We start from the raw sequence: 24,857 nt of genomic DNA on the forward strand, positions 1-24,857 counted from the left end.
CGGCAGCTAGGGGGGAAAGGGCAGGGGGGAAAAGGAGGTGCGAACAGGGGGAAGGTTGGGTTGGGGGGGAGGGATTCGGGGGTTTAGGGAGGGAGACAAGCGGGGGGCTAGGGTGAATGGGGTTTGTAATATCATGGTTTATGTTTGTAGTGGTAGGATACTGCGTGTGTGTATCCGGTCCATCGTTTCCCTCTCGACACGAAACACGTCATCGGCCCAGGAAAAACACACACACACACACGGTGGGTCGCAGGTGGGCGTGTCGGCGCTCCTGGAGGCGGCCACGCTGCTCCTCCGGGGGGGTTGGCGACCTCAGCGCACTGTGTACTTCGCATTCGGGCACGACGAGGAGGTTGGCGGGGAGCTGGGCGCGGGTAGGTTTGGCGCGGGGTGGTGGTGGTGGGGGATTCGGTGATTTTGTGGTGTGTTCGGTGAGCACATACATACATACATACAGACAGACATGTGTGGGACTTTGTGACTCCGTATGCGCCCCTCCGCAGCTGCCGTGATGTACGGCATCCCCGTCCAGCATCCGAACCCTCAAACCCTCCCCGAAACCTTTTCCGTTTCCACCAGCCAACTACCATTCTCTCCGGTTCCTGGGCTGTCATCTCCTCACTTCTTCTCCCCCCCCCGTTTCCCCAATTGTGCCTTCCATGTGCCGTGCATCACCGTACGGCCGCCGTACCGCAGCTCGCATAGCGGACCTCCTGGCGGAACGCGGCGTCATGGTACGTGTAAACGAACGCGCTTTCCTCTTACAGCTCTTCCCCCTCCCCCCCCTCATACACACCTTGTTTGCATCCCATGATTTCCTTTTGGCGGATCGCGTTTGGTCGGTTTGGTCAGGTTGATAGGAGGATAAAATCCCCAGATGGCGTCCTCATTTCGCTGCCGTACTGACGCCGTACCTTGAGGTAGCTGATGAGTGTTGGCGAGAGTGTTGATCGCCAGCCACAACAGCGGATGTCCGCTAGTTGCATATTGATCACAAATCGGCATAAATCAGGAAAAAGATAGCAAAACATGTCTGTCGGTCCAGCGTGTGGTTAGGGAGCCGTTGAACGTTGACCTGTCTCCTTGTGTGTGTGTGGGGGGGGGGGGGAAGAGGGAAAAACCCGTCCCTCAGCAGACGTTTTCCACGTGAATCGTAACATTTCACTGTTGTTCGTCTGTAGACAAGGATTTACAAAGTCCCCAGCTCCTCTTTTTCTATTTCCTCCCTTCCTGGACAGGTAGATATGGTGTACGACGAGGGTGGATCCATTGCATCCGATGGATTCCGGCCGTACAGCTCCCGGCCCCTCGCGCTCATCGGAACTGCGGAAAAGGGCTTTGCAACCGTTAATGTGCGTCTGTATGTATGTACAGGAGGGGAAAATGGGATGTGTGCTACTGCTACCACTTGATGCCCATGTCAAGGTTTTAGGTTTGCGAAACCCGTTGTTTCCCCCTCTTTTCCCCCCACCCCCTCCCGCAATGTCCAATCCAGCACCAAAGCTTCTCCGTCCCCCCCCCAACATTTTTCCATTCCCCGGTAGTCGCCTTTCTTCGTTCCTTACGCCCTTCTTACGCCGTTCTTTTAGACTCGGCGGCTATGTAATCATTACGCCTTTTCTCCCCAGGGCTTGTCAGCTCCTTAGCCGCTCATTCCTTAATCTATCCGTCGGGCCACGTCGCTGCGATTCGACTTCTTTCCAAGTCACTGCTTGTCGGTAACTTCCTACAATGCCCTGATGCAGCATCTGTCTAATCTTGGTGGGAGCATCCGTCAATCTTTGGTTTATCAGCATCCACTCGCGCGTCTGTGGTTGGTTCGTCTTTCCCTCCCTCCTTACCCTCCTCTGCCCTGAGAGGGTGCTTTGTCGGTGCCCCCTGTCCCCCCCCTGTCTCCCGCCTCAACACACGCACCCCCAGGCGCTCATCTCTGTCGCAGGCGGCCACTCCTCCCTTCCGCCCTTGGACGGCAGCAGCGCCGCCGCCGTCGCCGCGCGCCTCGTCACCTTCATAGACCGCCGGCCCCCGCCCGCGACCCTCGTGGAGCCGGTCACCACCCTCCTAGCCGCCACAGCGCCCGCAGTGGGCGGGATCCGCGGGGCCTTATTCGCACTGGCGGCTTCCGGGTGGGGCGGGCCCAGCCTGAGGCGGTTTGTGGCGGAGGCGTTTCTCGGCCGGGACGCCCCTGAAACCGCGGCGCTGGCGAGTTTTGGTGGTTTTAGGGTTTTAGGGTTTTACAGTACACTGGGGCCTTGAACTCCGCTTTCCTACTCTAGTGGTATTGGGTTATAGATCAAACACTTCTACACATATATATACATACATGCATACATACGTACGTATATATACTCATACAGAGCGCGCGTGCTGCCTGTCCCGGTTGTTACTTACTTATCCAGGTTCGCAACACGGCTGCGGTTACCTGGTTGTACCTGGGGTTCGCCGAGAACGTGTTGCCCCCGGCAGCCACCGTACGGATCAACTTCCGCTTGCTGCCGGGCAGCAACATCTCCACGGTCCTGGAGTACTTGAGGGCGGCGGCGGGCAGGTGGGCGGGTTTAATGGCCGGTTTCCTTAGGGGTTTTCTTAGGGTTTTAGGGTTTTATGACGTTGTTCGGGGGTGTTACAGGAGGGGCCCGCGGTGATGCGGGTGGCGGGGGGGGGTTTGGATCGGATGGTGGTTGATGCACGAGGCGTCGAGGATGCGAAGATTGTTTGGAATGTGGAGATGTGGGGATGTGGAGGCGGTTGGCGGTTGGGGGTTGGGGGGGGAAATGAGAGCTGACGCGAATTGGAGGCGCCTGCACAGCGGTTGGCTTCCATGTGATGTCTTCAGACAGAGGCCGCCAATGTGCGGTGCCGTTGCTCCCCCCCCGCCAGGGACCTTCCGCACGTGACATTCGAGCTCGATGGCGGCCAGAACGCGAGCCTAGCTACGGCGGTCACCTCCGCCACGAGCCCGTACTTCCAGATGCTCAAGACGGCGCTGCAGGAGGTGCGGTCAGAAGGGGGCGCGCGCGCGTGTGTGTGTGTGTGTGTGCTTGTGTTAGTGTTGTCGTACACCATGCTTAGTACTTCTTTTCTTCGCAAGGTTAGCAGATGATGATGATGTTGTTGTTTAATCCCTCCTCACGTCACAGGTCCTAAGCCGTTTTTTCCCGTTGCCGTACTCGCGCGCTCGTACAGGTATACCGGCTGGCTGACAGCACCGAACCCTTGGACGTGGCGCCCACGCTCATGGCTGGTGAGTGAGCGCGCATACGTGTAATGCCGTACTTCCGTACGGCAGGGAACCCTAAGTAATTTTATCAACAGGCGTGTTTGCCTTCTGGGTGAGTGCTGTGCATGCCCGACTTTTGAATAAAAACGTAAGATAGCATTTTCCAAACTCCGTCGTCTTCCACATCCCCCATGCTTTCGTTCCGTTGTTGCCTGCACTAGGAGGGACGGACTCCAAGCACTACCTGTCCATCAGCCGAGGAGGCGCGCTGCGTCAGACGCCTGTATCGCTCAACCGAACAGCAGGCGATGGCCACCGAGTTCACGGCCTTAATGAGCGGGTGTCGGTGGGGGACTTTGGCCGGGCGGTCTGCGTTATGAGGCGACTGTTGCAGCTGGCGGGCCAGCTGCCGCCAGATTCCGGTTCAAAAGCCCCTGCGCGGTAAAAATTCTTCAGGTAACCTGAAATTTGTAATATTTGAATTTTACAAATCAGATGAGTGGAATTTTGTAAATGATACGATAGTGGATGTTGAATTGAACAGATGTTGCTGTTTTTTGATGGCTGCAGCGCAGCTGTATACGGGCATCGCCAGCTGGAGTGGCTAATACGGCTTTGTGAACACTATAAACAGTGCCGTGCCGGCCGGTAAAAACAGTGGGGCCGACAAAGAGTTAAGAGAGGCAAGGCGACGTAAGAAAGAGGAAGTAGGGCCGTCGGAGGGCTTTTGATGAAGGCAAGACAGTGAGTTTCGCCGTCTTGTCGGTGGTTTTGATTTTAATGTCTCAATTGTTTTATGGACATTCACCTAAGGAACAAACAAAGCTCGTATCTGCGGCACCGCTCCCTCCTCCAGACGCCCAACTACATTTCTCTAGACGCCCAACATCACCTTGGACTTACCCCCACGACTACCAGAGCACACCACTACCGCCGCCGCAGCTGTGCCAATATGAACGCCAGAGGACACCTCAATAGGCCGACAACTGAAGACCCACACTCCACAAAAGCCCGCATGACACAGGCTCGGGAATCACACGTCGAGCTCAGGAATGACGGGCAAGGAGCAGAACGCAAGTAATAGGATAAACGGATTCCGGAGCAAGGGCATCCAAACAGTTAAGGAACAGCCCCCATGCAAGGCCGCACAACCGTCTTGTCATCCTCCTTGCCTTCAGGCATATCCCCGTCACTGCCAATGCCACCACACGCAACGTACACGCATAAACCTGTGTGCGTGTGTATATGTACGTAAGCATATGCATGTACTTGGGTGGAGCTTGTTTCTACGTGTCAATGAGTACAGCTTTCATGCACCTCCACACCTCTACCCTGTGGGGTGTACGTCGTTTTAGCCGCCGTATGTGTCCGTGCATGGCCATGAACCGACTGACAGCGGCATACACATCCAAGCATCCAAGCACGCCAGACACGCCGGAGATAGGGAGGAGCCCGTACCGCCATACCCCTCACCGTTTTTATTTTCCCTTATTAAACGCAGCTCTCAAAGCAATGACTCCCCTCCTTGCTCTGCTTCTCGTAGCCGCGAGCACGCGGGACAACAGAGTCATACCCCCCAAACACCTCCCATAACACAACCACAACTACCACCTTCATCCTCACCACCAGCAACAATATCACCACCACTTTTATCAGCAGAAATTACCTACACCGACGAAAACGGGTAACGGGTGTCGCGAACATTCCGCGAAAATGTTCGCGGAGGCGCTCGCTGCACGTCGCACGCTCTCACCGAGGCCCAGACGACCCGGCCAGGCTCACAGTCTCATCCAGCCGGCTGTACTTCCCGCTACCGCCGCTGCCGCCACCTCCGCCGCTGTTGTTGTTGCCGCCATCCATCATGACATCAGCGCAAGCAGAAGCGGATTTGAGCAGCGGGTCGCGTTCGGTGTTGTTGCGTTGCATATCGGGGCCGGGGATGACGGGTCGGGTGGGAGGGGGGAAGGGCCTGAGGCGTGTAGCAGGGGACGAGGCCGCGTCGCGGCCGAAAAGATACATGCATGCAATGGGGAGGAGGAGGAGGAGGGGAAGGAGGGTGGGGAGGACACAGGAAGAGGGCCGGCGGTGTGGGGGTGGATGTCGTGTTATGTATGGTTGGTACACATGCCGCGGCTTTGGCAGCAACACTCTGAGATGGAGATGGGCCTCCTATTGGAGGTCCCAAGTCCAGAGGAGGAGAACGTCTTCGTCGGAGCTGCTCAGGATGAGCAGTGCTGGTAGAAGTACTTCAGCAGTAATAATGGTGTTGTAGAAGAAGGCGAGGTGCTAGCGCAGGAGGAGAAGGCGGCGGTGGAGGGTCAGCCCAGCCCTGCCATGGCCGGTTGGTAGTGGGTAGCTTAGTAGGTCAATTTTTTAGTCGCGGTTGCAACGCGGCGCGCCTGTTACCTTACTTACGCATGATGTTGGTGACTGGGCAAAGAGGACGTGCGAGCCGGGAACATGAGCCGCAGCGCCACCTGCAGTATAGATAGCGCCAGCCCTATGCCGTTCGGTAGGTAAATGTACGGATCTAGTACGGCAATGCCGTACGTGGTCCATAGCCCCGCGTTGAGGGTGTTCATCTTTTACGATTGAAAAATCGTTGTCGTCGTCGTCATCGCCGTTAATTAGTTAGTTACAGCACGTGGGAGCGAGCGGGAGCGGTGGGGTCAGGTGGTGGCGGCGGTGGCGGCGATAATATAGCTACCAAACAGGAGGGGGGTAGATACCCAGCGGTTCAATGCCACCCCGAGTGTTCTTAGAGCTGATAAAAGAGATGAAGAAACGGTATTTAGAAAATGGCATAATTATACATATACATATAAACACACACTCTCTCTCTTCCCTGTGGGCAGTCACTGGAGATGTGGCATGAAAGTCCCGCAGCTTTTCATCATCCAAGGCAAAATCTCAAACACCCCCCACCCCCCAACCCCCCAACCCCCACCCACCACCCCCACCACCCCCCAACCCCCAACCCCGGCGGTTAACTTCTTCACACATAAGCGCCAACCCACCCCACACGCCAACCTACAGCCGCACCGCACCTTACAAGGCCACCACATCTCCACGCACCCCCTTTCCCCCTTTTCGTTACGCGCCCAACACCACCACTGTTCCGAACTAAGAAGCCCCAAGCTACTACACATCACACCTCAGCTCATCCCTCTATCCATCTCTTTTAAGTCCGCCCGCGCGTCTCGACCGCCCCTCATCCCAGCCCTCCTGTTCCGCTCCCAACCTAGAGGCCTTGGGTTCCTTCCTTACCCCTTTACTGACACACACCCCTTCCTCGTCACCCTTCTTCTCATCCTCCTCACACCCCCTTCTCCGCCCTTCCCTCCTCCCTTACCCTCCCTTCCTCTCCCGACCCACCATGGTCAGCGGCACCAGTATGGATGCCGAGTTGCGGGTGCGGATGACCTCCCACATGGTAGACAGCGGGGCGGCGTAGTAGATCAGGCAAATGACGTTCCCGGCCAGGCCCCTGGGTTAGCGGAGGGAGGCGGGGAGGGAGAGATGGGGAGGTGGGGAGAGGGAAGGAGGGAGGGAGCGGTTAACACTGCAACCGCAGGCGCTATCCACTTAACCCACTCCCTTCACCTCTTTCCTCCTCATCTCCTCTCGCTCGCTCGCTCGCGCGCGCGCGATATGCATATGCACACACGCATGCGGTATGGATCAATTCGTTAAGACACACACATGCACACGCAACCACATACACTTCATGTGCGCTTGGTCCGTAATCGTGTGATGCATCATGAGGCGCCGCAGTGCAATGCTGCACTGCAGGTCGGTCGACCGCGGATGATCCTGCCCCCCGCACTGGATATGCGAATGGGCGAATCAGTCTTCATGGACTTGACGGTGACTTGATGAATCAGTTTGTAAATGGATGGATGGATGGATGGATGGATGGATGGGTGGATAGATGGATTATCGGGTAGGTAGGTAGATGGATGTGTGGACGAGCTGGCCAGCAGGTCCGCGCAAGCAGCTAGCGAGCTACAGTCGGTGGTAGTAGATGTAGGTGGAGGGTTAGTAGGTGTGGGGAGATAGGGACGGTCTGGTACACGCACCATAGTCCTTGCTGCAGTTTAACGTCCTTGGTACCGAAGGTGGTAAACACACCCAGCAGCGGCATCACACCGGCAGTCAGGCAGACCACGAATCGCATCTTGTGTTGAGCCTGCCATAACGTAACGCGTCGGGGAGTAACGGGCGTGAGGATGCGGGGTGAGGGTGTGAGGGCGGGGGAACAAGGTGTTGGGAACTCACTGTATCGTCAGCCAGACCAAATGCTGTCAACGTCATGAACACGGCGATGAGGACACCTGCCGCGTTGGGCGCCGTGACGAACGGGTCGTGCTTGAGGAGGCCATACCCGAGCCATGCGATGCAGTTGGCAATGGTCACGCCAAAGGGCAGGGGGTTCAGCTCCTGCGGAGCACAAGGAAATACGTTGACATGGATTGGCATGAAGCCCAAACTGAAACTGCAATGTATCTTACGCCCAAGCTTTTTTCTCGTGAAGCGCGGAGGACGGCCTTCAACGGTGAAAGATACCTGCGTACCCAAAACCCGACACCAGTGGACGATTGCCACAGATCAACGAAAATTGACAAGGATAAAAAGCTTGCTGAATCAACTTTTCCGTGTGCTATCTGAATTGTGTAGCTTGCTGGCGCGCGAAGCCTTACATGGCTGTCGAGACGACCGCGCCCAAAGCGGGCACAACCGTCTCCAAAAGCACGTTCTGTGCCATATCTGTAGATCAAGCCTAGCAAGCCAGCAGAGCAGGAGTTGTAGTGATTAAAAAGTCGAACTTGCGTGTCAAAGCGAAAACATGGTTTTCAGCACTTCGTAAACACCTATCTATGTCGCATAAAATGAAAAGATGCGTGATGACAGCTGCCTATGCGTATGCAAAACGATGTCGGGATAGTTACAGATATCGCCACGGCAGTTACAACCACAAGGCAGATCAAGTCGCCTTTACGGCAAATGGCCAACTATGTGAAAGCCGAGGGAACCAAGTTCAGCTAGCATCACGCATATTTTATCTGAATCTCTAGCACCCTAACATTTTTCTTCACGCGAACAAGGTCAACGCCGGCCCTGCTGCTGCACCCAACTAGCTTAGGACCTCAGCTAACCACCGTCTGAAACGTCTCCAAAACAGACCAGAGCAAAGTACCTGGTACACCTGACCCACATCAGGATTCCACTCTCTCTCAGAGGCACACGCAAGCACCGGAATTCACACCTTAGGTAAAACACACACACACACACAACTTGTGTGACGCAAGGTTAGGATTCTGACCGACATAACGCCCCTCCAATGATGGAGAGTGCTCCGGCGGTCGCTCCTTCCCGTTGGGGTATACGGTTAGGTGGCCCCCCTGGCCAGCTTCAGGCCTGAATCGATATGTAACAGATATTACATACACACAAACACACACACACACACAAAAACACGCGAAGGCGCTATACCTGAACCCGCTGAACCCCCTCCCCGCATCCTCACATAGCTCGATAGCGACACCATCACAACCTTCCATAATCACCACCATGGCCCTCAAGACATCGCATCCCCCCCCACACACAACACTCACCCCCAACTGCCAGCCTTAACCACTACCTAACCACTACCACCCCAATGCCGTACAATGCAGATCACCCCGTACAATGTGCTGCAGATCGCTCTCTCCCCAGAAGGCCACGTCACCCGGCTGGCGACACCGTCGCAAAAACCCACACGCCAGCGGGCACCCACACGCCAGCGGGCACCCACACACCACATCACCAGAAAAACAATCATTTTAGCTTAGCTTTTCCGAGCTAATTAACGACCACGTGACACATTCTCACACAGCTCAATCGCGACCAGCAGTCGTACAGCAGCAGCGCTGTACATCTACTTCTCGACTCGCAACACGACGTAGTCCCGTACCGTCTCACAGCTTATCTCTCTCCACCTCCACCGTGTCACTTCCCTCCACGTGCAAACACGTATTTTCACACACACACACATTCACACACCCACCCACCCACACACACCCCTATATCTGAAACGAAATCAGATGCCATCATGCCATGGATCCAAGTCGGATCCAAGTCGGATCCAAGTCGGATCCAAGTCGGATCCAAGTCGGATCCAAGTCGGATCCAAGTAGCGTAGCTTCTGCACCAATCAAATGTCGCCCGCGATCTCCGCCAGCTCCAACCACCGCAACTCCTTCTCCTCCAGCTCTTCGGAGACCTGCAACCGTTACCAACCCACGTGCCGTACGCCAGTCATCACGTACGGCAGTCATAACGTACATGCATTTAATAATAACAGGAATCTGGATCTCATTTCGTCGTCATCGTCGTCGTCGTCGTCGTGACACATGCACGACAAACTTGGGGGGGAACCCCTGCTGGCTGGTTGGAGGAGGTGTAGGAGGTGGAAGAGGTGTATTCTGTACTGGTACACATACATACATACATACATACACGCACACATACGCATCGGTACGGCCATTCGTTTACCCGGGGTACATCGCGGCTCACACATTATAAAACACACCCGCACACACCCGCACTGCTCAAGGGGGCCACGTCTTAGAGTGGTTGGTTCGGGGATCACGACGAGAGCGACAAAAAGGAGCACCACAAGAAGAAAGATGTTATGAATAGGTTTGAAATTTATAATAATAACACTTTTATATATCTTGGGCTCATCCTTTTCCCCCCCAAAAAAACCATGACCGCCCATCACAGTCATCACAGTGTTGTGCTACACTTCCCTCTTCCCGGAGGTATCCTCTTCCTCGTCCCGGGCATCACGATGTGCCGGTCAGTGGCTTCTCTCCCCCCCACTGGATACTCGGCTTTCCATGTTACCTTGGCGAGCTCCTTGCTCAGTCGTTCGATCTCACTGAAGCTGCTGCTGCTGCTGCTGCTGCTGCTGCCACCACCAGCACCACCACCAGCAGCAGCCGCCGTCGCTAGCTGCTGGTCAATCTGCTCCCTCCGCCTCCCGAGCGTCTCCAACTCCCTCCCTAGCTTCTACAGGATGCCGAAGAGGACCGAGGTTTGCGCAGTTCATCAACCTTCAGTTCAAGTCATGTATGTATGTATGTATGATGTGTGGGACAGGGGTGGTCATATCTTCACCCGTGGCTGCTACCCGGCGAAACCCTGCCTCTTCCCCGGTATTTCGGGGGGCACCCTCATCCAGCCTCACCCTAGTCACGCGATAAGATAAGAAAGGAAACGGAATTGAAAACGATTATCAGGATTTATAACCAGTTAAGTCCGTTCACAGTCGCAGGGAACAAAAAGAACGGATAGGTGTAATCTTCTAAAACACCTAAGGAACTTGTTGGCCGCCTGACGGGGAAAGGTGTGTGCGCACTAAAACACTTTCTCGGGTTTGCTCGTAAAGCAGGTACGACAATTACGGCATACACACTAATGACACCCCTAACTCACCCCCCTTCCTTCCCACCCTCCCCACTCCCTACTTGATATTCCAGCTGCTCCTTGTACGCTAGTGTCGTACGCTTGGCTTTGGGCTTGGGGGCCGCCGCTACCGCTGCCGCTGCCGCTGCCGCCGGCGGAGGGGGCGGCGGAGCCGTCGCTGCCGGTGCTGCCGCAGCCTTGCCTTTCTTTCCGGATGCCGACCCAGAGGACGAGGCGGCCGCGCCGCCGCCGCCGCCGCCGCCGCCAGTCTTACTGGCGGCCGCCGCCGCCCCCGCTGCCGCCGCAGTGGCGGGTCCGTGCTCAAAGTCCTTGGCTGAGAGTCCCAGGTTGTCCGTGAGCTTCGCAGTGCCATTGCCCACTCTAAGAATGTGAGTGGCGTTGAGAGAGTTTGCGAAGGCCTGAGGTGGCGGACGGGGGTTGGGGGGTTGGGGGGGGGAAAGTGGGGTTTGAGATGGGACGAGCATACCCGGCCAGAGTATACTCATCCGTGCACTGCATATGCGAGCCATGTGCGTGTGCGTGTATGCACTTCAGTAATTTCGTGTGTCGTACAAGCACGGGAGGCAAGTACCCGGCTGCGGAGGGTTGTGTGGGGAGGGAAATCGTTTTTCGTTGAGGGCGGCGAAAGGAGGTCACTTCGACGAACGCACGCCAGACCACCACACGCTTATACACATACACACATACACACACACTCCCATTTTCCCCCCCCCTTTCCCAGTCCGGCGCAGCATCCGTCGTGGCACCTGGTTGTGGGTGATGGCGATGATGACGCCGTTGAAGTCGCGGAGTGCGCCCGTGAGGACCTGCAGCAATGGCAACAACAACAACAACAGCAACAACACGCAGGGGTTGAGGGAGGAGGGGAGGGAGGAGGAGGAGGGGAGGGAGGAGGTGAAGGAGGAGGGGATGCGGTTCCCCTTCTCCGGAAGGTTCAGGGAGGAGGCGACAAAGCAGAGCTGAGCGTGGCTGAGCGAGCGTGTGCGCTTCAGGACGTGTGTATAGCTGTGTATATACACACGTACAACACTTTTCCCCTCGCTTTCGCCCCGGGCCCCCTCCAAAAGATATGGGGGCCCCCCAACGCCGCCCCGAAGCCACCGAAACCCCCCCAAATCCCTCCAGAGCTCCCCTCCAGACACCTCGATGGTTTGCGCGTCCAGGTGGTTGGATGCCTCGTCCAGCAGCAGTACATTGGCAGGTACCAGGGCGAAGGCGGCCAGAGCCACTCGGGCCTTCTCGCCGCCGGACAGCACACCTGCCGGGAAGTGCGTGTGTGTGAGTGTGTGTGTGTGTATAGGCGTGTGTGTTTATGTGTTACAACATATCTGACCGGGCCTGACGACACCGGCCACAGGGGCTGCTGCCCCAACGGAAAGACCGCCTCTAAGCTCTCCCCCGGGGACGGGAGAGAGGAGGGGCGCGAGGGGGGCCTCTGTACCCGCCCGCTCAACACAGAGCCACACGCTGTTGAGAGCGGGTGAGAGTGAGAGAGAGTGGTATAAGGTCCGTTGGTTATAAAGCTGATCCGGCCCTAGTACTTGAGAGGGGCCAGAGGGGGGCAGAAATTACCTTTTTGGTGATGTGGGTGGGTTTGGGGGAGCACGAAGCTTCAGTGGCGGACGTCACGTGAAGGACAGGACGTGGGGGGTGGGCGCTGGTGGCTTGTCGCAAGTGATGAGGCGTGTGTGTGTGTGTGTGTGTGTGTGTGTAGAGGCACATACATATACACACACACGCACACACACGCATACACACGCACACATACACACATACATACATACACATACCTATTTTCTGCAGCGCCATGGTCCCTGTGAGCCCCAGCGCCCCCAGCGCCTGACGACATCGTTCCAAAGTGACCCCCGGGTCGTTGGTACGAGCAACTCCCTCCACGTAGTCAAGGGCAGGCACGTCCAGAGGCAAATCCTGTGTGTGTGTGTTTTGGGGGCCCCCCGGGGTTTGTGTTTGACAGTCGTGATTGATGGTATACGACAACAGAAACGACATCAATTGCAACAGCAGTAGTTGCAGTACTGATATCACACTGGTATTAAGACGACGTTATCACTTCAGGACGCTCCGCCCACATACACACGGCCGCATGCAGCTTTCCCTCTTCTCTCTGCCTTTCTGTGTCTGTCTGTCTGTCTGTCTGTCTGTCTGTCTGTCTGTCTGTCTGTCCATCCAACTGTGGCGGTCCACTTGAGGCCGTTATGTGACCGTTGTGGTGGTTTCACCTTTTGGAGCAACCGCTACGATTCATTAACACACACACACACACACACACACTCACACACACTCTTCCCCCATGCCCACTCCCCTTTTTAACACACACACACACACACACACACATACACAGAGAGACCGACCTGCGCAAGGTCCTGGGAGAACACGGCCAGTCGTACTCCATCCCCCAGTGTACGACTACCCGCCCATAGCGGCAGGGAGCCCCCGATGGCCTTCAAGAGGGTTGACTTGCCCGCGCCGTTGGGACCTAGCACCTGTACGGCGGGTTGGGGGGGTTGGGGGGGTTAATGTTAAGGGGGAGGGGGAAAAGGGATCAACAAGGAAAGGGGGAGGGGGCTTCCCAGGGGGCGAGGCGGGAAAAACACACCGGCAAGCATGTGAACCGCCGGTGAGCAGTGAGCTGTTCACAGCACCGCACTCAAGCGCTCCCGCTGCTCCCGGCGGCAAAACGCAAAACGCGGTGCAAGCATGAGAATCCTACCCGAGGTCGCGGCGGGGGGCGGGGGCGAGTGTTCAACACAACCAAATGTGCAACACAGCGAGGAAAAATGCGAAGGGGGGGAACCCTGATATACACACACAGACACACACAATAGTCGACTTCGACACAACTCCCTTCAGCTCCCTCGGAACCTCCGGGAGCACGAGGGGGCCTGGACTCCGCTCTTTGAAGTGAACTGAAGTGAGCTGGTGGGGTTATTTTGAATGATCTCAAGAGAGAAGAGGGGCGTCACGCATAAACACACACACAGACAGGGGGGGTACAGCCGCGGAAGGCGCAGGCTGCATGGGCGGATCTGTGCCGCAGCGCGCGTGCTGAGGTTGGTTGGCTGTTTGAGGGGGCCCTGGTGGCTAGCCACCGCGCTCTCGTTCATCTCGACAAAAGGGAGAAACGCGATTGGGGGGGGCGCAGGCCCTCGGTCGACCAGTATTAGGGGACTGTGGGGACCCCTCACGCCCCTCTCCTCCCGCCGCAAGGGGCGCGAGTGCTTCGGCGGTAACCGTTCCCATTGGGGTATACGGTTAATTGCCTCCCCTGGCCAGTGTCAGGCCCGGATCACTATGTAACAAATACATAGACACATACATACATCCATACACACATCCATACATACATCCATACACACATACATCCATACGCACATCCATACGCACCAGCACACGCTGGCCCCTCCGGATGACCAGGTTGATGCCGCTAAGCAGTGGTTTCGGAGCCTCCTCCCCCCCCGTCACCGGGGCCCCAGCTTCCGCCGGCGTCGGTGTCCCCGGGGGTGCGGGTGCGGGTCCCCAGCCCACCGCCACCCCACTGAGCTTTATGGCCTCCGTGTAGCAAGGGGGGGCGCGGGGGAGCCTCAGCGCCACCTGACACGAATAAGGGCAGGGGAGGGAGGGGAGGGAGGAGGGAGGGAGGGAAAGACGAACCATGAACGAGTGAAGCTGCTGCCAAGGAAAGAGTGTACGAGCTGCTGCCAAGGAAAGAGTGTAAGAGTGTAAGAGTGGGAGGGGGTGAGGAGTTTTTTGGGGGGAGGGGGAGAGAGGCGGGTGATTGCCAGGTGGATGGGGGGGAGAGTCCGTGTGTAACTGAGACGGGGGAAGGGGAGAAACACGCACATGCACATGCACACGCACACGCACACGCGAATAAATAACATTATGTTAGTAGAATGCATCTTTGGTGGTATCCGGTATGAGAGTGCATATCTGCCTGTCTGTCTGTCTGTCTGTCTGTATATCTGTCCGCAGCAATACCTTGCGCGCGTCCCCTGCCCCGGTGGCCGCCGCCGCTGCCGGGATTTCGGTTTGCGCTGCCTTGAGCTTCTCCAACATCTTGGCCTTGGACTGGGCTTGGGAGGCCTGGAGGGGAGAGCGCGGGGGGAGGGAGAGGGGGAAGTGAAGGAGGGAGCAACGGGGTTCGGAAGGCGCGCGCGTGCGCGTGTGTGTGCGCGTGTGTGTGCGTGCGTTGTAAGAGTAAAACACAGTAGTGTAGCGTTAACACCGGAAAGAGGGTACGACACATGTGCATCTGGATAAACCGCCGTACAAGTACAACACCAACACCACCGCCGCCGCCAGCGCTCTTCCGCCCCCTCTGCCTCCCACCTTGGACGCCTTGGCTCCGAAACGCGTCACGAACTCCTCCAACTTGTCGATTTCCGCTTGTTGGGCCTCAGCCTCTGTACGTGGAGAGAGGGAGGGTGTGCGTGTGTATGTGTATGTGTTGTGCGTGTATGTGTTTTGTGTGTTTGGGGGGGAAGAGGGGGGTTGTAACTGATAATCGGAACCAACGTACTCTAAACAGAATATCCTTGAGGGGGGTGGCAGCTCCCCTTACCCCCCTTCCGACAAGTGCTCTACAAAACCCTGTAAAACCCACACGCACCTCACCATTTCTCACCTCCATATCTTTTTCAATCCCGTGCCGCGGAGCTTTCCCCCCTCTCCCCCCTCCCCCAGCAGCTTCCCTCGCTCGTGGTTCCTCGCTCTTTTCCCCCCTCCTCCGCCCCCTTCTCCTCCCTTCCCTGCCCCTGCCCCTGTCCCAGGCAGCAGTCAACTCGCTCACCCGCTCGAGCCTGCGCCTCCCGGGCCGCCCGCTGTTCTAAGAACTTGCGGAAACCTCCCACGTAGCCGTGCAGCTGACGGCCCCGGACCTCCACAATGCGGTCGCACGCGCTCTCCAATAAGGCCTCGTCGTGAGACACCAGTACGACAGAGGTCGTGGGCGGTACACCCGTACGGAGGAAATTGCCCAGCCACTTGCAGGCCGCGCTGCACGGAGGAGGAGCGGGGTTTTAGGAGGGGGGGAGAGGGGGTGTAAATCAGGGTTTTAGGCGGGTTTTATGGGTTTCGCATGTAATGTGAGCGCCTCCCGAGGTTGGTGGAGAGAGGCCACCGCTCTACCATCCCCGCATCTCGCCCAACCCCGACTAGGAGCTTCCTCTCAGCCTCACTTACCCCCAACCACCCCTAACCATTCCAACTAACTCCTTCGCACGTTCGCCTCCACAGTCTCCTTAAGAAGCGCTCAGCATGTATATATATACACCCGTTACAAGCCAAAAATGGCGTACACGTACCTATCCAGATGGTTAGTTGGCTCGTCCAACAGCAGTAACGCACCCGCTCCGGAACCGCCCTGACCCGCGGGACCCAGCAGGAGCCGCGCTAGAGCGATGCGCATCTGCACAAGCAAGGTTGAGTGGGGAGTGGACCTTGGGGTTGATTTAATTTAACTTTTATATCCGGGGAGGTTATTAAACCAAATTGGTATTGAAAGTGGGGAAATCTGTGCATGCGTGTGTGCGTGTGTGTGTGCGTGTGCGTGTGCGTCTGTGTGTGCGTGTGCTGTGCGTGTGTATGCGCTAAGGGGTTTCCCCGGGGGTCCGTGGTGACGCACACGGTCAGGAAGCGCTTAAGCAGTATAAGCTGATTGAAACTGCTTTATTCCTCGTAGGGAAAGGAGCTCCCGTATTAAGCTGAAGAATAGCGCTTCCCTGCATATTTCTCCTCGTCTCACATTTCCCTCATTCGCCTTTTCTTTTTAATTCCCCCCCGCCCCCCGAGAGGGGTCTCCCCCCCTCTTTTCCCCCCCCCCATTCACGTACACACCTGCCATCCCCCACTGAACTCACTGCACCGCTTGTGGAACTGCTCACGACGGAACCCCAAACCCGTCAGTACGGCAGTGATGGTGCGCTCACTCTCCGGGCCGCCTGCCTGCTCCCAGGCATCCTGGGCGGCTGCGAGGCGGGCGGCGGCTGATGTGTCCCCTGAACGGGTGTGGGTGTGGGTGTGTGGGTGGGGTTGGGGTTGGGTGGGTGTGGTGGGTGAGTGTGTGGGTGGGTGAGTGTAGGTGTGGGTGGGCGTGGAAAGGGGACGTGTACGTACGTATGTATATGTACGGTGTGTGTGAGTAAAGGGTGTTTGTGTGCATTCGTATGTTTGTGTGAGAGGGAAGGGGAGGGGGGTGCGGGCTGTGTCTTTGTCGCCGGCGTCGACGTTGCAGCACAAGTCTAGTATTAGTTGTTGTGGTTGTTGTTGTGGTGATGGTTTGGTGATGGTTGTGGTGGTTGTTCTTGTTGCGGTCGTTGTTCTTGTTAGGTGGTGGTGGTGGTGGTGGTGATGGTGGTGGTGATATGTGTGGGCGCGGGCCGAGTGGAGCGCCTGCGGGGGTTTTGCGCCCCGGGGTGGGGCTGTTGGCTCCTCCGTTAGACAGAGAACTACGAAGACGCGGAAGCGGAAGTGGAAGTGGAGGTGGAAGCAGGTGAACAGCTACAAGGCGCAGCCCCGACAATTACCTGGATTTCCCCCCCACACACACACACACACAATCAACCCTAAAACCAACCCCCCGCTTCCTCACCCGCCGCCAGCTCCCGCTCGGCCCGCTGCATGTCCCGCTCCGCAGCCACTAACCCGCTCATGCGACTGCGGGCCTCCTGCCAAACTGTACGACGACTGCCGCCCACCGCAGTCTGCTCCAGGTATCCCACCTGCGGACGTACGGAAGTACGGAAGTACGAACGCACGGCAAATACGATCAAGGAGTACCGCAACCATCCCCCTCGCCCTCGGGATCCGACAGGTTGCTTGGTTGTGGATGTGGATGCAATCATATATGATGTTCTCATCGTCGTTCCCCCGTGACGTGGCGCGCACTGTCGTACTACCATATAAGAAATATAGTTGGGTTAATCAGCTTCTTCGAAGGCAAAAAGGGCCAAGAGTAGGCCAAAAACGGCCCCAGTGCAGAATGCGATTGTTTTGCCGGAGCAGCAGTTGGCATGTATGGGCTGCTGGAGTGTGGCCGAGTGTGTGGCGGTGAGCTGAGCGGTAATGTATGTATGTATGTTTCATTGTTGCTGACGTGGTTGTGGCTGTTGGTGTGGTGGATTTGTGATGGTGAGTTGAGAATGCGCTTTGAGGCCGGGGGCCCCGACTGGGAAGCCAAAGCCATGGCCCGCGGGAAGCTATCTTCGCGCACAGATTTACGTGAATTGATTCTTTCGGTGAATTGATAAAGATAAAGAATCGCGCAGCTTTTGTATGCAATTCTCAGTCACCTATCGAGCGACAAATATTGTGCTCATTATCGTATTGCCGTACCTGTACGGTATGTGAAATTCGCGCCATTCCCGCGTCCACATGTCTCAGCCCGGCCAGGCAGCGCAGCAGCGTACTCTTGCCGCAACCGTTAGCCCCAACTAACCCAGCTCGCTGACCTGGCATCAGTCGCCACGACACATCCTGTGAGTGGGGGAGGGGAGGTTGCCAAATGAAGACGTGTGTGTGTATGTGTATGTACACACACACACACACACACACACACACGCACACGCACACTACTGTACGAGAGCACCATCTGAAAGCTTCGTTCCGCCAATCGTGTCGTCATCGTCGTCGCCGTCGTCGTACGGCAATCCTCCGGTGGTTTCCCGCCTCTGCCCCTCGGAGGCGGCCCCCCAACCGCCGCTCGTTCGGGCTCCGCCGCTTGTTCGGGTTCCCTTTCCCTCCACTTCCCGTCGTACACACTCACACACACAGTTCTCACAGTGACCCCTCCCCTCCCCTCCCCTCCCCTCCCCTCCCCTCCCCTCCCCTCCCCTCCCCTCCCCTCCCCTCCCCTCCCCTCCCCTCCCCCTCTTCCCCTCCCCTCCATTAACTTCCTCTCCACCCAACATCCAACAGCCTCAACAGCCTTGCCAGCTTTACCAGCCAAACACACACACACACTCCACTACTCTCCAGACGGCTAATTTCCCCCCCCCCCAACCCGACCCCTACCCACACTGAGCAGATCTCGGTCTCCCGCTTGCACGGTCACCCCCTCCAGGATCAGAGTAGCGCCAGCCGTCTCGCCTGTAACACCCCCCGCCCCCCCCCAGGGGAAAAGGAAGACATCAGTACGAGAGGTACATCGGACAGAAGGTTCGGAGGGAACGAAGTTCAGGGGGGGGTTCGCCAATGGGGGTGGAAAGAAATTTGGAGGTGCACGGCGGTGGTGATGATGGTGGTGCCGGTAGCGAACGCAAGGAGAACTGGAGGAGATGGGAATCAGATGCTGCCAATGCTGCTACTGCTAGTGCTACTGGTAGTGCTACTGCTAGTGCTACTGCTAGTGCTACTGCTAGTGCTACTGCTAGTGCTACTGTTAGTGCTACTGCTAGTGCTGCTGTTGATGATGATGGTTAAGGAGTAAAGAGGAGAGCGAGTGAGTGAGGGATCACCCGGCTGAGTGAGGCTGACACCCAGGCCCCATCTGATGCGGAGTACTGCTCCTGGGGAGGCGCCTCCTCCAATGCCCCCCACGTCCCATTCCCCACTTCTCACCCCCCGACCCCGGAGAGAGCTCATACGGTTGCATGGGGCGCGTACGAACGCATACACACCTCGCGGCACAGGCAGGTCCGGCGGCGGCGCCAACTCCTCATCCATGTCGTACGGCTGCTCGTCCTGCTCGTCCACGCTGCTCGCGTAGCTGCCCGTGCTGCTGAAACCGGCGGCGGCGGGATGCGTCATGAGTAGCGTGGTGGCGGCGGACGGCGGTACGGCAGCGGGCGCCACCCGACGATGGGCGTGGCGGGGACCGCTGCTGGCGCGGTAACCATGTAGCACGCGGCGTACGGAGCCTCCGGAAGAGGCCGACAGCGGCGGAGTGGAAGGAGGAAGAGCACGGCCTTGTAGGTTAGGGGGGACGAGGACGGGGCTGGGTACGGAGTGCGGCACGGCATTTGCGGAGGCGCGGACGGCAAGCGGCTGCCGCGAAGCGGCTCGGGAGACGCCGCTATTGCTGTGGGAGGGTCGGCGGGCTGCAGCCGGCATGATGGTACTGGTAGGCGCACCAGCAGCAGAGTTGGCGGAGGCGGATGTGGCCATGAAAGCAAAAAGGGCGGGGGTCGGCGGGTCAAGTTGAGGCCAGCGAACGGATAATGCTGTTCAAATATTGGGTTTGTCAGCAATGATGATTATTCTGGGGCTAAAGACCCCGCGGTGTCTGGACGTATTTCCGGTCTTGTGGCTGGCCGAGAATTGCTCAAGCATAGCGCAGGTCGCCTTACAACCACAAGATTGAGATTGGATACTAATATATATTATAAATATAGATTATTATGTTATTATTGTGGAGACATTTCTGCGCACCAGCGATATAAAGGCGTGCAAGCCTCAATTCAGCTCCGTCGCACGCACGAGCAGTCCTTAAGGCAAGCCTTCAATATAATTTGTAGGTATTAAATTATTAGCTCTCTGTAACTTCTAGCCTTGTGAAATTGGGATCTTTGCCCGTCCGGCTGCGTGACTTGCTGAACCAACCCTTTTAAGCTCTGCAACCCACTTCAAAACAGCTGCTAAGGCCAGAATTCTACAGTTGCCTCGTACCCTAAGCCTTTGGCAAAAGCCATTATCACTTCATCTCAGCAACGAACCGAATTAACCGCCTTACGGTTAGCTTCATGGTCAACAACTCAAGTTGAGTTACTCAACATCACAACAACCCCCAAACCTCACATAATATTAAAAATTTCATATTTTGTTTGTTATCCTACAAACAGCGCCGTGTTGTGTCACTAAATGCACTACACAAGGATCTTCCATTTCTAGCCGTCGTCCTCGTCCTTCAGCGAAGGCGACGAGTGTCATTATCAGGAGAATTTACGGTGGATAACCACTTATGTTACCAAAAAGATGAGTGCGTTCCGCCGGGTGAAGATACAGCGTTGCGTGCGACCCTTGGGTCCCTCATGCAGCCAGCAGTCTTGTTAAGTATTGGTATCCCTAGAATTATTTTTTCCATGCAAGTTAAGCAACCTCTGGTTGGTTACTCTTGGTTTTGGAAGCCTTCTTGCTTTACATAAGACGGTTCCAAGTTGTCGTTGCATCTTGTTTTCATTGTAAGAGTGGGGTTTAAGTTATTATAATTACACAAAAAAACATAATGCGCTTAAAGAATCTGTACTTGCATACGTGGAAAAGTTTGCAGGACAGCGCTTAACCGCTGCCCCCCGGCTGACGCAGCAGGGCCCAATGCGCGGAGAAATGAAATCGACGAGCTGCCCTCTTGGCTTCATTCCAAAACCTGTTTACTCTGACATAAGTATCTCCCAAAGAGGCGAGTCCAATTGCCTTCCCAGCCTAGTGTCGACAAGTTGCAAGGTGCGCCGGAACGGCCTAAGTGTCGATGGCTGAGGGCCGTTGGGTACCGCTATCCGAAATTTGAGACATTTCTGCATACGTCGTATTTAAGCTTTAAGTAATTCGTCTGTCGCATGGTGCCAAGGCGCCAGCCGCAGCGGACGACAGAACGCTCGCAACTCACTTGTTCCAGAACCCCTCGGCAAACGCGACTCGCAGGCACATCAATCATCACCGGGTAACGATGGGCCTCACCGACATGCTCTCTTCGGCCGTTCGTGGTCACACCGGGCTGCACTACGTGCCATCCTTTAACGACTTCGTCTCCGGGGCGGCCGACGATGTCGAGGCCATGGAGCTGCAGCGCGACCAGCAGACCCGCATGACACCGCTTACCAGTGACGCCCCGAAGCCTGTTAGCAACAAAACGGACGACCTGCCTGCTATGACTTCGACCATAGGTGACATCCACAAGGTACGTCGAAATGCGTGTGGCTGAATGGCTGGTTGGTTTCTCTTATTTTTCTTGGTATATTTAAGTTCCCTGATTATAAGGGTTACGCAGGAATAATCCTAATTCTATGAAAAGACGCATGTTTTTCTCCCAGTCGCCAAGGTGGAGACTTGACAGGCCGCCTTTCCGAAAGCCTTGCAGACGCTTGGGAAATCGCCAAGTCCCCTTCTATGATATAGTTGTAACCACCGGCTTGGCATCTCCCAAATTTGACGACGTTACACTTTCTGTAGGTGGCAACGCTACTCGCTACTCGCTGCCACCTAGGATAAGCACCATCTGACCGCCTCGTGCATTGATTAATTATATGAAATAACAATTTATGTCCATTAATCAGTTTTATACACAAGTAAGGAACTCAGCCTCAGCCTTCTGCGTTGCCATTCCTCTTCCTCTGTTTGCCTGCCGAAGGTCAACCGGCCCATTCTTAGCGGCCGTGCAGACTGGATCATGGACAACGCCCGCGGCGGCCGCCACGCGCCCTCCGTTTGGCAGTACATCCTCTCCAGCCAGAACAAGGAAAAGTTGCCACGATTCGACGACATTAAGCACCCGCAACGAGATACCATTGGAGTGGAGGAGCTCCAAAAGGTGTGCGGGTGTGGTCATGGTGGTGGTGCGGAGGGGCGGGTGTTTTGCGGGGCTGCAGGAATGGAAGGTGATCCGATCAGGCCGCAAAGAGGACCGCGAAGTAAATAGCAGTATTATAATACAGAGTGACAAACGTATCCTCTTAAGCATGGGAGCTCCTGTCTCAATAAATTTTTCTTTACGTGCAAAAGATGGCTCGGGACTAACCAATTACCCTTCATTTATTTTATCGGTCCCTCCTTGTTATCACAACATGGAGATTTTTTTCTTGATCCTGCGAGCCCTGTCTTTCCTCTCGCTCCTCTCTGTTCCTGTCCGCGCTGGTCCCGTGCATTTTGATGTAAACAACCGCCCTTGACCACCTGCCCTAAACATTCCGTCCTGTCCTCCTCTTCTTCTTGTGGTGTCCGTCCTTGTCGGCGCTTCAGCACTTCAACGTGACTCCTACCCAGGCGGACGCCATGGTGCAGGAGGCGGACCGCGACAACGACAGCCGCATCAGCCGCCAGGTGCGAACACGAGCGCACCTCACGATGGGCACATGGTTTTCTAGTTGAACAAATACATGTTCACATGCTCGCCGCATGAGCAGCCTGTTGCCACAGTTGGGAGATCCATTTATGCCCCCGCTGATGCTGCTGCATCCGTACCTCGGTACCAATACATCTCTCGCCGTTTCCGCCGCACCGTCCTCAGGAATATATTGACATTACCATGGCCTCGGCCTGATTGGCGGGCAGGAGGAGATGATGGCGCCGCCCAGCAAGGCTGCCCGAGTGCCTTTCTGCCTAGGGCTTTGCAGATGCCCCAATCTGCCGCGTCTTGCCAAGGCAGCCTGCAGCAATTTGTTTTTGTAAATCATTTTTCGCGCGACTTGGACCCTAGGATGTTTTTCTGACGTAACATGTGAGGCAATGATCGAATTCGCATGAAGTTGTACTGTCGTAATAAATTGAGTTCGGCTTCCGGGGCGGTTAGTTGCTTAGGCAGGACATGAAAGGCGGAGACAATCTTCACACGCATTTTACTGATTGTTTCCCATTTTGAGTTGGCGTGTATAGGTGGATCACAAAAAGCGTGTTTTTTGCTCCAGCCGTGGCGTCATAATGCGTGCCTCTAATGCCAAGGAGTTTCGTGCCACCTGGCTGTGTTTCTGCGGCGTTCTGTTCGGAGTCATGTATAAGCTTTGTTTGTACCATAAATTCTTGTACATGTATCTGCTGCTTGTGGCTTTACTGTAGTATGCGGTTGTTCGTTGCATGCTGACACGCCAGCTTGGTCTCGGCGCTTTAAATGGTTTCGGTGCTGCATCCTAATTCGGTACGGGAAACTCCTAGCTTGCTTTCCTGGGCAAATTGTCCCAAAGTGCGAATTTCTTGTTGGATTAGAGGCCCCTCCCTTAAGCTCCTGCCATTTCTGCCTCGGGATAGGCGTTTGCACCTGGATGTTGCGATGCAGCACTGGTTTAGTTGGTTTGTCCGAAGTCCCCGCTATTTTGCAGCTAGCAATATCATGCTGCTCTTGTAACACACTCTTTAAATTTGAGTCTTGAACAGATGCTGGGCCGTTTAGCGAAGGGCGTGGGTGGCCTCGCCAAAGGCGTGGCAGGAGTAGCGCTCGGAGAGGCAAGATCAGCGTTGACTGGTAAGCTCAAACCATTTGCAGCGAAGTCGTCATACGCGCTAAACTGCGACGTCAGACGGTTCGGCCGATTGCTACGCCAGCTTCGAAAATTTGTTATCAGGAGCTGCGAGTGTTCATGATGAAGCTACAACTTATCAGCGTTGCTTTGCTTGTTTCATGCAGCTGTCCCGAACGATGAGGCCGAAGTCGAGGGGCTGCTGCAGCGCATCTCGGGCTCGCTGTTGCCCGAGTATCGTCGCCAGGCAATGTCTCAGCTTAAAGACTTGCTTGTGGACAATCCAAAGGTCAGCGATCTGGGCTGCAATTTTCATAGTACTGGCCCTTCGGCTCTTTTCCCGCTATCACTCCATCTGGCGTCCACCTCTCGGAGGGACCTGCAGACCACAACTTGTCACAACCCCTTCCCTCTTCCCTAGTGCCCATTCTTTCTTTAAGTAGTGGGTTGACGATCGTTTGTCAGCACACTGTAAACTATTTCGCTGGACTCCCATGCGTCCATGGAAGGAAGAATGCACACAGAGGCCATCGACTCCTCCTCCTGTTCCAATCCATCAGCACCTTCTCACTTCGTCGCTAGGGACAAATTTCGATGGGCCGAATTCCCTAAGGCCAAAGCAAGAGGTCGACAGCAACCCTGCATGGCCCCATGCGGGCAATCCTCACATCCCCACGGCCATCTCCCCACAGCTTGTAACACACACGCGTCGTGATGCACAACAAACAAAATCCCACTACCCACCAACCCACCAACCAACCCAAGCCCCACACGCCAAGCAACCGCTCTTCCCGGCCTTGACCCTTACCATCCGCCCACCCACCACCACCACCACCAGCCACTGCCCCCTCCACCCTTTCCCCCTCCCTCACTCCCCTCCCCATACAGGCCCAGCTAGCGTTCGGATCCATGGGTATTCCCGTACTACTTGCCGTACTTCGCGACGACCGGGATGACGTGGCGCTGCTGCAGAGCGCCTTGGAGGCCCTGGTGGCAGCCACCACGGGCCCGGGAGGAGACGGGGCCCCTGGACACGACCGGCACCA

At 56.2% G+C, this 24,857-nt stretch overlaps 3 protein-coding genes across 3 annotated transcripts in view; 2 read left to right on the plus strand and 1 right to left on the minus strand.

Moving 5' to 3' along the window:
* Positions 1 to 3,665, plus strand: part of VOLCADRAFT_86190 (uncharacterized protein) — a gene marked incomplete at both ends in the record, with an annotated part of 5,694 nt that extends 2,029 nt beyond the window's left edge. The window contains 8 exons of the mRNA XM_002945788.1: positions 254 to 374; positions 697 to 734; positions 1,239 to 1,352; positions 1,921 to 2,082; positions 2,400 to 2,548; positions 2,881 to 2,995; positions 3,187 to 3,244; positions 3,442 to 3,665. Of these exons, the coding sequence (XP_002945834.1) occupies positions 254 to 374; positions 697 to 734; positions 1,239 to 1,352; positions 1,921 to 2,082; positions 2,400 to 2,548; positions 2,881 to 2,995; positions 3,187 to 3,244; positions 3,442 to 3,665 (981 nt within the window). The remainder of the gene's footprint in view (positions 1 to 253; positions 375 to 696; positions 735 to 1,238; positions 1,353 to 1,920; positions 2,083 to 2,399; positions 2,549 to 2,880; positions 2,996 to 3,186; positions 3,245 to 3,441) is intronic.
* An 841-nt stretch (positions 3,666 to 4,506) lies between these two features.
* VOLCADRAFT_102793 (uncharacterized protein) lies at positions 4,507 to 19,813 on the minus strand (the record flags this gene model as incomplete). The annotated part of the gene is made up of 19 exons (XM_002946134.1): positions 4,507 to 4,552; positions 4,974 to 5,189; positions 6,573 to 6,707; positions 7,300 to 7,409; positions 7,499 to 7,660; positions 10,109 to 10,273; positions 10,732 to 11,088; positions 11,437 to 11,496; positions 13,063 to 13,194; positions 14,174 to 14,302; positions 14,690 to 14,794; positions 15,041 to 15,114; positions 15,501 to 15,706; positions 16,015 to 16,118; positions 16,547 to 16,707; positions 17,301 to 17,430; positions 18,044 to 18,184; positions 19,268 to 19,614; positions 19,780 to 19,813. 19 exons carry the CDS (start codon positions 19,811 to 19,813, stop codon positions 4,507 to 4,509), a joined length of 2,814 nt encoding a protein of 937 aa, XP_002946180.1.
* A 1,498-nt stretch (positions 19,814 to 21,311) lies between these two features.
* VOLCADRAFT_86192 (uncharacterized protein) lies at positions 21,312 to 22,901 on the plus strand (the record flags this gene model as incomplete). The annotated part of the gene is made up of 4 exons (XM_002945789.1): positions 21,312 to 21,542; positions 21,993 to 22,172; positions 22,601 to 22,681; positions 22,869 to 22,901. The coding sequence occupies 4 exons, from the start codon at positions 21,312 to 21,314 to the stop codon at positions 22,899 to 22,901; spliced, it is 525 nt and encodes a 174-aa protein (XP_002945835.1).
* Between the last annotated feature and the right edge of the window lie 1,956 nt (positions 22,902 to 24,857).

This window comes from Volvox carteri (assembly GCF_000143455.1).
Source record: "Volvox carteri f. nagariensis unplaced genomic scaffold VOLCAscaffold_1, whole genome shotgun sequence".
In the NCBI taxonomy this organism is placed as follows: domain Eukaryota; kingdom Viridiplantae; phylum Chlorophyta; class Chlorophyceae; order Chlamydomonadales; family Volvocaceae; genus Volvox; species Volvox carteri.